The 13,973-nt window shown below is 43.0% G+C and overlaps 2 protein-coding genes across 2 annotated transcripts; one reads left to right on the top strand and one right to left on the bottom strand.

The window, feature by feature from the left end:
• Positions 1 to 4,074: 4,074 nt before the first annotated feature.
• agpat9l (1-acylglycerol-3-phosphate O-acyltransferase 9, like) lies at positions 4,075 to 9,930 on the top strand (the record flags this gene model as incomplete). Its single annotated transcript, XM_084550625.1, is given in 15 exon segments — positions 4,075 to 4,151; positions 4,545 to 4,581; positions 4,583 to 4,750; positions 4,872 to 4,938; positions 6,029 to 6,177; positions 6,312 to 6,457; positions 7,527 to 7,601; positions 7,706 to 7,795; positions 7,888 to 7,981; positions 8,103 to 8,218; positions 8,565 to 8,620; positions 8,821 to 8,906; positions 9,019 to 9,147; positions 9,319 to 9,398; positions 9,493 to 9,930. Coding segments are annotated over 15 exon segments (1,479 nt in total). The 3' UTR covers positions 9,602 to 9,930.
• A 2,627-nt stretch (positions 9,931 to 12,557) lies between these two features.
• myl7 (myosin, light chain 7, regulatory) lies at positions 12,558 to 13,459 on the bottom strand (the record flags this gene model as incomplete). The annotated part of the gene is made up of 6 exons (XM_084552137.1): positions 12,558 to 12,662; positions 12,750 to 12,798; positions 12,872 to 12,950; positions 13,025 to 13,129; positions 13,215 to 13,290; positions 13,424 to 13,459. The coding sequence occupies 6 exons, from the start codon at positions 13,457 to 13,459 to the stop codon at positions 12,558 to 12,560; spliced, it is 450 nt and encodes a 149-aa protein (XP_084408263.1).
• Between the last annotated feature and the right edge of the window lie 514 nt (positions 13,460 to 13,973).

Genomic DNA, 13,973 nt, shown 5'->3' with positions numbered 1-13,973 from the left:
TGACGCATCATTAATGCGAATGAACGCTGGATCAAATTATGCATTCATTAAGGATTGGGCTTTATGGAAGCAGAGGAATTTAGTTAGCCTGGGGCATTGTTGCACTAACTACCTCAGTATCAACCTAACTGATAAAAAAATAAAACTTTTATAAAAGCTGACCGAATGCTGCTTTATTTGCTTTTACACAGATTGGGCATAACATTATGACCACCTTCCAAATATTGTGTAGGTCTCCCTTGTGCCTCCAAAACAGTTGTAACTCATCAGAGAATGAACATAGGCCCTCTAGCAACAGGATGTTGTTAGTTGGGGGGCCTTTGAGGGGAAGGGCCTCTGTAGATCATCCCACAGATACTTGATCAATTTGGGATCTAGTGAATTTGGAGCACTGATGCCTCACAGCAAGAAGGTTACCGGTTCGAATCCATGGGCCGGCTGGCCTTTCTGTGTGGAGTTTGCATGTTCTGCCTGTGTCTGCGTGGGTTCTCTCCGGGTACTCCGGCTTCCTCCCACCGTCCAAAGACATGCTCATTAGGTTAATTGGTGATTCTAAATTGGCCGTAGGTGTGAGTGTGAGTGTGAATGGTTGTCTGTCTCTGTGTTAGCCCTGCGATGGACTGGCCACCTGTCCAGGGTGTACCCCTGCCTCTCGCCCGATGACAGCTGGGATAGGCTCCGGCAGACCCCCGTGACCCTCAACAGGAAAAAGCGGGTATAGAAGATGAATGAATGAATGAATGAATTTGGAGGCCAGGTCAACACCCTGTGCTGTTCTTCATGCTTTTTTTTTTAGTTGTTCCTAAACCGTCTTTGTGTGTGTGCTGTGTCATTCTGCATCCTGCTGGGGATTGCTGGGGGTGGGTGGGTTGGGAGCCCCGGTCTGGTCAAGTTGGGTGGTACATGTCTAAGTAACATCCACATGAATGCCAGGTCCAAAAGTTTCCCAGCAGAACACTGAATTGTCCCAAGATGGTCAATGTTATTTACTTCTCCTGTCTGGCTGATCATCAGTCTATGATAAGTATTTGCCAGAAGCATTAAGCTCTCTGTGCAGAAGTTTTCTAAAAGGCCAAACATGCTTAACGTATTAGTCCTTCACTATGCTGAAATCACATGTTTTATGAAGGCAATATCTGCTTGATGATAAGACTAAATAGGTCTACCTGTCACTCCAACATCTCATGAATGGAAAAGTTATGCAAAAATGCATAAGAATGAGTCAATGTTAGCCAGGTAGTTAACAGATATGTAACTGGAGCCTGTGCAAACTAACACAGCCTTTGATCTACCTATATTATAGCTCTCTATGTAAATATAATTGCACAGACTTGTTGGATGGCACAGACTTGCAAAAGTGAGCAAAATCCTAAACCTTTTTTTTTTTTCCTTTGCAGATGAAATGCAAACCATTAACTCATTCAATAGACTAATCCTGTGCAAACACGTGTCCAAAAACAAACTAAGGAAACTGGACACTTTGAACATTTCTGCAGGGACATGTTCTCATTCCGCCTCTTTTCACTTATCAGTTTACGTCAACAAGCAATCAGATTCCTCTGTGCCGGACCGAACTGAATTCACTGAATGCGCTGGATGCAAACACCTCCACAGTACACATTCGGTCCGCTGAGTTCAGAGTAAAAGCTTTCTGGGAAGGCTGTAAGCTCCCTCAGTGCTGTTGTCTAATATTTATCCCTGGAGCAGATTTATGTGTGACTAAATGGCGGCTGAGACATGACACATTCCCTCCTTCGTTGTCTCCCAGGGAGACCCAGAGGCAGACAATACAGCAACCTGTGGGATCCAATGGTAGACGTGTCTATCTATATCTATTTATTAGTGTTTCCAAAGTAGGCCAACAAAGTCTGTATGTAGACACGTGGTTGTGGACCTACCGCAGGCTTATCTTCTGCTGTTTTTTTTTTTTTTTCCAATCTTGGCAAAAGCTCAAACGTGAGTCAAGGCTGATTAAAGTTATTTATGTTAATTTTTAGTTATTTTAAACAAAGCATACTGAAGGCCTGCAGTGCTGGTTGCAGGTAAAACTGCTGGAAAAAACGTGGGAGTGGCTCTTGGACGCACCCAGACTGAGAGTGAGGAATCTGTTCTGGACTAGAGAGAAAATACACTTTGAAAAATTCTACGCTTTCCTAAAAATAACACAGATAATTACTGATAGCACACAGTTCCACACTGATTGTGACGGTTGAGCTTTGAGCTGATCTCAGTCAACCCTGTCCTCCCCTCCCCTGGCAGAGGAACCAACAATAACAACACTAATGGGGCACATTTCCCTCCACCAGGAACCAATAAAACCAGCAATATAAGTAGTGGGCTTTCTTTAGTTAAGTTAAAAACAGCTATTTTAGACGTAACAAGGGCTTCCTTACTGAGACTAACCCACCCTAACATAGAGGACAAATGGTGTGCTGTTGACTATTGAGTTTACTGCATGTCTGGAATGTCTACCTGGTGTTAACTAACCGGGCTAGGCAGTTTGTCTAATTTATTAAAAGTGGTCAAAGGTGTCAAACCTTGTTGTTGCACCGTTTTTTACTCACACTTGTCTCAAAGCGATCACATATTTTTTTGGGGGGGGGAGAGGATATATTTTAGAGATAAACTGTTCGTGACACATATTTCTGTATGTTACTGTGGCAGGCGGCCCGTTTTTTTTTTGAAAATCCGTCTTTGCCAAGACTGCAGCCCAGAAATCTGTCTGGATCCGATTCAACCGCGGGAATGAATCGCCCTCTTATCGTTCCCAGAGACGTTACCCAAACCGACCCTGTGACTCCCCTGTTACAGTAATGTGCAACAGACTGTGAAATGTCTGAACCTGGAAACTAATCAGGACCTTTTGTTAGTTTTAGGTTTGAGATGGAGGCTCCGGCACAAAGAGACTGCTGCCACGATCCTCATTAAGGCTTCCCTGCATCGTGGTGAGTAACACATCTGAGACATTTCATCAGTGCTAAGAGCCTTAGAGGTCTGGGGTCAACATTACAGCACCTGGGACTTTGATGGTCATAGATAAAAACTGAAATATTTAAGTAACACTTTAAAGCAAAATAAAGTTGTTGAGATAATTGTCAGTAAAAGTTACATTAGTATTGCGTAAGTTCAATTAAAATGAATAATAATAAATAAAACGTTATTAATTAGCCTGTTCTGTGGTAAAAGAGCTATTTTTTATTTTTTGACCTAGAAAGTTTTAATCTCAGAGGATGTTGCTCTGAGCCAACTTCACACACTGATTAAGGCCTTAATCAGAAATTTATAAGCTTGTTTTGTTATATTTGAATTTAGTTTAGTCTGTGTTTCCCTGTCCAGGATATGTTGTGTTATGTTGTCTGCCAAACAGTAAAAGCTGTAAAACAAACAAAAAAAAAAAGGTATTTGGACACTTGTGTGAATTCCGTGTGATTTCATCAGAGCCGTTCTCTTGCATGACAATATCTGAAAAGGAAATCGGCCCGTTTCTGTGATCGCTCAGGTGATACGGCTGGTATTGTTTTTTTTTTCTTCTTCTCATGAATGATCCCCTTTTGTTGCTTTTTGTTGGCAGTTTTGAAAAATTTCAATCTAAAATTCCTGTCAGCACTTTGCATCAGTAAATACAAGTTCACATTTATAAGAAACAGGACCAGAATTTGACTTTCCCACCTCCATGCTTTGTCTTACACTAAGTGCAGTCCGGTTAGAGCTGTTCCCATCATTTACCATGTGATTGTGTAGACTGAATTAGGACTAAAACAAAAGTAACACCTCCTCTAATGATATTACCTTTCTGTGCCTTCTCTTCAGATAATTTGACCTTACCTGTCTTTGACTTCATGACTAGTTTATAGTTCATTTATCGTGTTTTTTTGTAAACGTGTTTTCCAACGGATAAAACACCAGCTTATTCTGCATATTATAAAACAACCTTGGTGGAAGTTTGTTGGAGGATCACCTGTCCAAGTAAGTTTGTGGCCATGAAGCGTCTAAAAGGGGGAACCGTGTTTTGCTCTTCTGACCACAGGTGGGCGCTGTTGCCTCTCCGCTCCGTGAACTTTGCTCCAGTAGTAAATGGGCGTGTTTGTTCTGTGTACTCAGACCTTAGAGTTACTCCTTACCAAGACGGGACATGGACTGAAGTTTGACCGGTGAGTTTCACCTGAAAGAATAGCGAAAAACACTGCGGCGAACTGACAGAAACTTTGCAGCCTCGCAGTCTAACCTCGGAGGAGCACTGTCACAGATTGGTAACTCACTGATTTGTTGATATTGGCTGAAATGCACGAGATACTGATCGCCAGTGTTTTCTGCTCTGTCCTGTTCTGCGTCTGTGTGAAGTGCAGTTTGACCTGTTGAGACTCAGCTGATTAAATTACTTGGAGCTTTTCAGCTTTTCACTCACAGTACTTTCTCCTCTTGTCACTGTGGCTGTTATCTACTGACAAACAGCGGTTGTTTTCACACAGGATGGATAGTTGTTGTCTGTGTTACTTGGATGAAATGAGAAAAAAAAAAACATGTTATTCCTTTCCCACAAACAGGACTGCTCTGCATCTGAGCCACCCGGCAGCTCTTGTATTTTATCTCAGGGAATAAGGCGGAGATGGAGGACTTCTGGGCAGGGGCCATTTGGGCTCTGAAGATTTGGCTGTACCTCATTGTCAGCCTCATCATGATTCCAGCCATGTTTGGATTCTCCCTGGGCATCTCGGAGACCTACATGACCATACTGGTCAAAACCTTAGAGGTACTGTCTGACAGGTTTTGTGTCTTGCGGGTGTGCTGTACGTGCTTTGAGCCACGAAGATGTGATTGTGATTAGGTAATACACTAATGTGTGAACATGTGCCGATTCTCCTTGTCCACAGTGGGCCACCCTGAAGATACAGAAAGCCAACGCAGATGAGCAAAAACTCAAAGCCTCTGCATCTAATGGTAAGTAGACAATTTAGATTAGATAGATAGATTGATAAATAGATAGAGTCAATACAGTGTACAGTATGCACAAAACTCTTAGCTGTTGTCATATCCTTTATTGTGAAACAACAGGGTCATTGTGGGCTCCCTGCAATACATGATTTCATAAGCTTTATTACAAGTCTGGGCAGGCATGTTGCAATGATAACGTCTTGTTTTAAAACAGTAATTGATTGAGCCATAGTGTTCAGGTTTTTTTTTTTCTTGCACGCAGTTAAAATGCACACAGCAGTGTGACAGCCCTGCTGTTTATATCGCCGTACTGTGCGCCGCAGTGCTGCACTTATTCTGCACTTCTTCTGCACCGAGAGAACATTTATGATGAGGAACGTCGCTCTGGGAATTCTGCCTATCTCACAAGAGGCAATCACGCCACTCTTTATCAGCGCCAAACGTCAATGGGTGGCACACCCCCCCCAGTCCAAAGAGTGTCAGTGGCACGTTTTTAAGTGTGGACGATTAACGTGTGAAGCGATTAATAAGCTGATATCACGTGGGCATCATTTAAAAAGATCTGAGAGAATGGGTTTTGGACTTTGAGTTGTCAGATAATGTGGAGTCTGAGCTGTGAGAGACACTATAACACTCGGACATTCAGTACCTATTATTTTTCTCCTCTGGTGTTATTATTATTTATGTATCTCAGGTCAAAAAAGGGATACAGTTTGCTGCACTATGATCTGCTTCTATCAGTACCAGTATTACAGGTCTGCCTGTCACGCCACTTGAGATGCAGAGTTGCTGTTGATTTTTTTATCAGCACTGCAATGTACAGTCTGACAAATAATTGAATAAATGAACTTTGATTTTATTTGTGACGAAACAACATGAAACAATATAGTCTTTTAACACAGTGTGAGAGATATGATAAGGTCAGTTTATCTCACCAGTTGGCACTAAGATAACGGTTCCTATCAGCTGATCAAGATCACTATGTTCCTATCTCTCTCTCTCTCTCTCTCTCTCTCTCTCTCTCTCTCTCTCTCTCTCTCTCTCTCTCTCTCTCTGTCTGTCTCCCTCTGTCTGTGTGTGTGTGTGTGTGTGTCAGGTCTCATCCAGAGGGAGGATGGCTCTATGGAGAAAGAGTTAGAGGAACTCAGACGCAGTCGCCCCAAACTACCAGAAGGGGGCAATTTTACACTCAGTGACTGTTTCTATTTCACCCGGAAAGGAATTGAGAGCATTGTAGAGGATGAGGTATTATTATAATTATTATTTAACTTTATAAGTAATAAGCCAATTTATTGTGTGCATGGTATTAATTTATTTGTCATAATCACTGGTTTTGCATTTCGGACTTAAAGCATTGTGGTTGTGCTCGTTTGATTCAGGTCACTCAGCGGTTCTCCTCCGAGGAGCTGGTTTCCTGGAACTTACTGACTCGCACCAACAACGATTTCCAGTACATAAGTCTGAGGCTGACGCTGGTCTACGGCCTGGGTATCATCGTGAGATACTGCATCCTTGCCCCGCTCAGGTACACAAATACAAAATACTATTGTACTGACACAAAGGCAGCCAGCTCCGCCCTCCAGGTAGAAACAATATCAGAGGTTGAGTCAAACCTCAGTGGGTGGGTCTTACGTGTTCTTTGTTCTGGTAAAAAAAAAAAATAATAAAAATGGATGTTTGAGCCGAGACTGTCGCCTGTTGAAAAATGCAGTGGGCTAGAGAGGAAGGACTTGATAACTGATGACACCATAACTGGTGCATTTAAAAAAAATGTCAACTGGTGTCTCTCACTTAGAACGTCCCTTCATTCATTTGCCATCAGACCATACCCTGAGCACATCACATGGCTGCAGACTGCATCAAGTGTGCAAAATTAAAATCCTTGTGTGTCTGTACATAGTAGTTCATGCGCCGATCAGCCATAACATTATGACCACTGACAGGAGAAGTAAGTAACATTGACCATCTTGTGGCAATTCAATGTTCTGCTGGGAAACTTTTGGACCTGGCATTCGTGTGGATGTCAGTTAGACACGTAGCACCCACCTAGACCAGACCAGGCACCCCCACCCTATAGCAATGACACTCCTTGACGGCAGCAGCACTTTAGGAACAACTCAAAAAACCTGAAGAACAGCACAAGGTGTTGACCTGGCCTCCAAGTTCCTTAGATCCCAAACTGATCAAGTATCTGTGGGATGATCCTACGATCCACAGAGGTCCCTCCCCTCAACCCATAGGACCCAAAGGCCCCCGCACTAACAACATCCTGTTGCCAGACACCACAGGACACCCTCAGAAGATCCATGTCCATTCTCTGATGAGTCACAACTGTTTTGGAGGCACAAGTTAGACCTACACAGTATTAGGAAGGTGGTCATAATGTTATGCCTGATCATTGTATTGTCACAACAGTGGGCTGCATGTCCAGTAGAACAATGAAACATTACAACCTCAGATCTCAGTTTCAGTTTTGTGATCCAGCTACAGATACAACCTGATCGGTTTGCATTTTAAATAAAGCTTTTATTTGCTTCTAGTACAGAAATACTAGAAACCGCTGCTTAAAAATAAATGTATTACTCTTTCTCCAGGATAACATTGGCCTGCATCGGTCTGACCTGGTTGGTCATAGGAACGTCTGCAGTTGGATTACTTCCAAACTGGAGGTAACTCAAAAATAATCACCATGTGTACCATAACTCCTTCACTATTGTTAGCCATGGCTCCCTCCTCCCTCGGTTTTGCTTCATCCATGCATGTCTGTTTCTAGGATAAAGTTCTGGCTCAGTGAATTGGTCCATGTCATGTGCTACAGAATCTGTGCTCGGGGTCTCTCTGCTACTATCCACTATCACAACAGGTACACAAGCCCTCTTTTTGAGTACCGTTTTGACAAAATGGCATAGCTTTGCCGTCTGATTTTAATGTCACGTCTTCTCCTCTCAACCACAGGGAAAATAAACCCAAAAAAGGAGGAATCTGTGTAGCCAATCACACTTCTCCTATCGACATTGTGATCCTCTGCAACGATGGCTGTTATGCTATGGTACGCAGGGTGACGGGCCACAAAGAGCAGCATTCCAACATATTTTATTTAAGCTATATTAACATTTATATCTATTTATGAATCATTTGTCTTTGTGGCTTTTCTACAATGTGCTTCCTAGGTGGGTCAGGTCCATGGAGGCCTGATGGGAGTCGTTCAGAGGGCCATGGTGAGGTCCTGTCCTCACGTCTGGTTCGAGAGAGCAGAGATGAAAGATCGCCATCTAGTGACGAAAAGGTTACCTTTCCACTCCCTCGCTTGAGCTCATTTCTTCCTGGGCTTGTCATCGCTTGTGTTTCTCTCCTGTATTTTCTCTCCGTGGCTGTTCTGGTTCTGAGAGAGGCTGGCATTTTCCTGGCAGTCAGACATCTCTTCCAAACAAGAGTGGATATGTTTTGGGTTTCTAAACTGTGACTCATGCAGTTTGGATTCCAGCATCTTCCTGTATCCCTTTCTCGCCAGGACTCTTATTCCAAATGTTTGATATAGCTTCCCAAATATCATAATACCCCTCCAGAGACGCGGTATGTGTGTATTTATATAATCAGGAAGTGGTTTTCTTTACCTATTGTCTTGCTTCCAGGTTGAAGGATCATGTGAATGACAAGACAAAGCTTCCCATATTGATATTTCCAGAGGGTAAGTGTGACCACATAGAAAGTTACTTTATCCACACCAGTCTGAAGTCTGTCTTTGTACTATCAAAGAAAAGACTCTTAGCTCAGTGTCTCGTGGCGGTCTGGACACTGTGACAAATGAGCTGGTGACTTTATGTGGGTTTGGAAGGAGTTCACAAAACTGTGTCTCTTTAATCTCCCCCCCGTGTCTGGTTTCTATAGGAACCTGTGTCAACAACACATCCGTCATGATGTTTAAAAAGGGAAGTTTTGAAATTGGAGGTACCATATACCCAGTAGCTATTAAGGTACGTCTTTCATGTCTAGCAGTCGATTTCTCTTTCAGACCTTCTGCTTCTTGTGTTTCTGCTTGCCGGCTGCATGTTTATTTATTTACTTTTTTTTTAATTTCTTTCTTAGTATGACCTAAAGTTTGGAGATGCTTTCTGGAACAGTTCCAAGTACAGCATGGTCAGTTACCTGCTCAGGATGATGACCAGCTGGGCCCTCGTCTGCAACGTCTGGTACCTTCCAGCGATGCACCAGCAGGTGTGTGTGACACGTGACGGTGCATGTCGGTGCACTCATGCAGCAGGATCGAACAGCCCACAAGTGCTCTACACACATTTTTATTATTACTGTTAAACTATTTAGCCACACCTGAGTAATACACAAACACATCACAGTACACTGAGTTTGCTGTTTATTCAAAATTGTCAGGAAGGGGAAGATGCTGTGCAGTTTGCCAACAGGGTGAAGTCGGCTATCGCGCGCCAAGGGGGGCTGGTAGATCTACAGTGGTAAGCTTTTATTTAAAGCTGATTGCTCATAGATGGGATTGATTTACACCCGTCTCACGTTGTCCTGACTACGTCTGTCTGTCTGTCTCTGCAGGGATGGAGGTCTGAAGAGAGCAAAGGTGAAGGAGACATTTAAAGAGCAGGAGCAGAAGAAGTACAGCAGCATGGTGGTGGGAGAAGACAGTGGCAGCAACAGTGACTGAGGTCCTCAGTATTTGGAGAGTGTGAACTGGATGCAGACCATTTCCCTCCGATGTTTCCCCTCTGTAGCTCGACCACTCAGGGCGCGCGGCACTGAAATATGGACTTAAACAAACACTGTGAAAACCTTGGGAGGAAGGCGTCAGGGACTGGGAGACGGGAGGGCGAGTGCAATATAGAACTGAACGAGGAGCAGACACACTGTGAAAAGGGTTGCTGCTGCTTAGCATATCTGCTGCTGTCACTGAACAGATGTGTGATTACAGACAAGGCACTGGTTTTGACGAACTGGATTCATGAATGTTTCTACTCTCACAGCCAGTTCATTCTTTTATTTTTAATAAATTTTACAAATGGAATAGTCGTGTTGGGATTTTTTTTTCTTTAATATATGTACCTGAACTATATAAGGGCATTATTGTAGTTTTTGTAGGATCATATAGCAACACCTAATAATTAGTTTGTCTTTTGACTGACAGCAGGGAAAACCAACAAATTTGATCTGATAGACACATACACCTATCAGGCATAACATTATAACCACCTTCCTAATATTGTGTAGGTCTCCCTTGTGCCTAACAAAACAGTTGTGACTCATCAGAGAATGGACATGAGCCTTCTGAGGGTATCCTGTGGTGTCTGGCAACAGGATGCTGTTAGTGGGGGACCTTTGGGTCCTATGGGTTGAAGGGAGGGGCCTCTGGATCATCCCACAGATACTTGATCAGTTTGGGATCTAGTGAATTTGGAGGCCAGGTCAACGCCTTGTGCTGTTCTTCATGTTTTTTGTTCCTCAACTGTTTTTGTGTGTGTGCCTGTGTCAGGCTGCATCCTGCTGGGGATGGCTGCTGCCATCAAGGAGTGTCATTGCTATGGGGTGGGGGTGTCTGGTCTGGTCTAGGTGGGTGCTACATGTCTAAGTAACATCCACACGAAGGAATGCCAGGTCCAAACGTTTCCAAGCAGAACATTGTATTGTCATATAGATGGTCAATGTTATTCACTTCTCCTGTCTGTGTGGTTTTAATGTTATGGCTGATCGGTGTACCTCTGTTATTCAAAAAGGGAATATATATATATATCTTTTTTTCAAATAACAGAGAGGAGGTCAGATGAACAGCAACTGAAGGACTGTAATCAGGTGTGGGTAAACATTCACGCTGGTGAAGCTTTCCATAGATAAAGAGCTCAGAGAGTTAAAAGGCATAACAGTAGATGTGCAGGTTGTTTTGGCTTGACAGATGGGTAACATTAGCTTTGCCTCGTTTCACTGAGACAACAGGTCGCCATTGTTTTGTCGTCTTTGTCAATGTTTGTTATACCTGATCCCGACCGGTTAGCCAGCAGAGCGGTACCCATGTTACGTTCAGGTGTCAGGTAATGTTAAATCACTTGTTGTGGTCTACGCTACGGAACCAGGAGAGTTTTTAGTTTTCTGTAGCTGGTGTGCTGGCTGTCTGAAGAAGCACTAAGGTGTGGGGTGCAGTTGTTCCACTTGCAAGTTGATTTTATCTCTTAGCAATAAAAGGCACTAAAGCTGCACTGTAACAAATCTCCAGGGATTTTAGAAGCCCTGGCTCCAAGAGTCTGTGTGTCCAGGATAACGTCGGCTGATAACATCCACGGTCCTGGCTATTGCCTAATAAAAAATATTGCTTTTATAAGTCGATATGAAAATAACCTCAACTTCACGGCCCAAAGGAGCATTAAGCAGTGACACTATCACTTTTCCATCTTTGTCAAGCATCATGTTTATGTTTTAGTAGAAGTGACCTTGCAGATGTGAGTCATTGTTTCTGTTCCAGGTTTGGTCTTTGTCTTTAGTCCACCTGGGGACCACGTTATGCTCATATCTGCTCCATATCTACTTTACTTCATCCAAAAACAAAATCCAAGTAGCTTCTTCAGTTCTAAAGGACTGTGTTAAGTTTGGTGAAAGTATATTATTGAGTTTTTTTCACTAGATTTCAAAGGTGTTTTGTCATGTTCTTTCAGTATACAGAGGGAAAAAAAACATTAAAGGGGAACTACTGTTTTTTACAACCTGGACCTTATTTCTGGCATAAAATACGGTCGTTTACTCACCCATATAACTTTTGCGTAATTCGTATTCCTTCGGGAGATATTTAGTTCTGCGTATATCCATATAGGGGGAGCGACTGGGGCACCGAAACGCAGCCTCTAAATAACACATTATCTGCCGCGAAACTCGTTCATTTCACCAATATTTTGTTATCGTACGCTAGACCGTCTTTGAGCGCCACGCGGTGGTTGGCTTGTTTACCTGTAATTTGCTACTGGTAGTTTTTTTGCAACATGGCTGAATGACAAACCATAGCAGTAGCAAATTACAGGTAAACAAGCCGACCGTCGCGCGGCGCTCAGAGACGACATCATCCAGGTCAGAAGACATCTTCTAGGGTCTGTAGTACAGGTAACTCTGGAGTCAATGGGGAATAGCACTAGTGTTTTGTAATTAGAGACTGCGTTTCGGTGCCCCAGTCACTCCCACTACATGGATATACACTGATCTAATTATCTCCTGAAGGAATACAAATCACACAAAAGTTATATGGGTGAGTAAATGGCTATATCTTATGCCAGAAATAAGGTCCAGGTTGTAAAAAGCAGTAGTTCCCCTTTAAAGTACAACAGGAATGACTATTCTAACAGTCATTCGTAACCCAATAATTCGTCTTCTATTAGAATGATTTACTTAAAAACTATTTGGGGGGGGGGGGCAGAAGGAAAGAAAGGAAAGCAATTGCAGGTGGTATATGAAACAAAATAAGACTAAAAAGCCAGTATCACTAATTAAATTTACCGTTTTCTACCAGTAAAGAAGCTTTTGAGGAGTCCAACTCTTTATTTAATTTTGCCAATAAACTACAAGCAGCCAATGTGAAACAAGTCATGAGCACGTTTGGTTGGCCCGACTACACAGAGAAACAGTCCCTGTTAGGATTCTTCCTTCTCGTCTCCATGTGTGATGATGTAGCAGAGAGACTTGTAGTCAATGTTGCCGGTTGGGTCGATGGGAGCCAGAGCGAAGGCCTGATCCGCCTGCAGATTAATAAAGGGGACAGTTTACTCGCTGAAATTTATCTTGGCAAATGGTTACAGAGTATAAAAAACAAAGACAAAGCAAACCTCCTCTGGTGTGAATTTATCGGCCTGGTTCATCAGTAGTCGTCTAAATCTGCACAAACAAGATATTGTTATGATACGAAAATAGGGACAGCATGGAAGGTAAATAACAAAATGTTCCTTACTCGTCCTTGTTGACAAATCCTGTCGCGTTGGGGTCGAAAAGTTTGAAGGCAGCAAGTATGGTGTCTTCAGGATCGGTACCTGGAGGACAACACCACAGAGAAATGATCATCCTGCATCATGTGACAGTTTCTGGTTGAAAATTAAATGTTTACCGTTGAGTTTCTCCCCGAAAAGAGACAGGAACACGGTAAAGTTGATGGGACCCTTCCCCTCATTCAACATCTCGTCCAGCTCCTCGTCTTTGACATTAAGCTTCCCTGGCACACAAACACACGCACAAATCCAATAAATTAGTTTAAACATATGCAGTCAGTAAAGAAAGGTGGAAAATAAAGTAACTACCCAGCTGAGCGTAGGTCTCCCTCAGGTCCTGTTTCTTGATAACACCATCTCTGTCTTGGTCAATGCAGCCAAATGCCTGTAGGATGAAAAACAAAACTTAAAAATTAATGAAAATAAAATGTAAAATGAGTATGAAAGTGTAAAAAATTGTACATTTCTTCCGGGGTAAAGTTGTAAAGGTAGCCGTGGCGAGGCGGACAACACCGTACCTCCTTGAACTCCTGTATCTGGGACTGCTCGAACATGGAGAAGACATTGGAGCAGGACTTCTGTGCGCCCCTCTGTCTCTTGTTGGATGCCTTCTTGCTCGCCTGAGAAACACAAACTCACTCAGAGGTATACAAAACAAAATGACGTTCTTAAATATGCAACTGGGTGAGATGTTCCTAAAGATTTTCTTCAAAATAACCACCGACTAAAAGTTTTAAAAGATTGAAAACACAGACTTACCATGTCTCAGTGATCGTACGTGGACTCCCGGCCAAGGTGTGTGATGCTGGGGTGGGTTTTATGCGCGGCCCATCTTATCTGCTGCCCTCCTATAATAGCCTGTGGTGGGCAGCACAGTCCCTTACATGGCCATGTCTGTGTGTCACTTAAAGGACCTGATAAGAGGTGAAGGATTCCTTTGGCCTGGAAAACAGAGATACGAAGGAGACTGGGGGAAAGTGACCTCTGACGTTTGACAGTCGCTTCAACAAGCACAGCTCCTACTCAGAGGTCAGAGCTTTCATTGTAATGATGTTTCATGTGCATGAT

Source organism: Chelon labrosus (genome assembly GCF_963514085.1).
Source record: "Chelon labrosus genome assembly, chromosome: 9".
Lineage (NCBI taxonomy): Eukaryota > Metazoa > Chordata > Actinopteri > Mugiliformes > Mugilidae > Chelon > Chelon labrosus.
The sequence above is the reverse complement of the archived record's forward strand: the minus strand, read 5'-3'. Positions and strand labels throughout refer to the sequence as shown.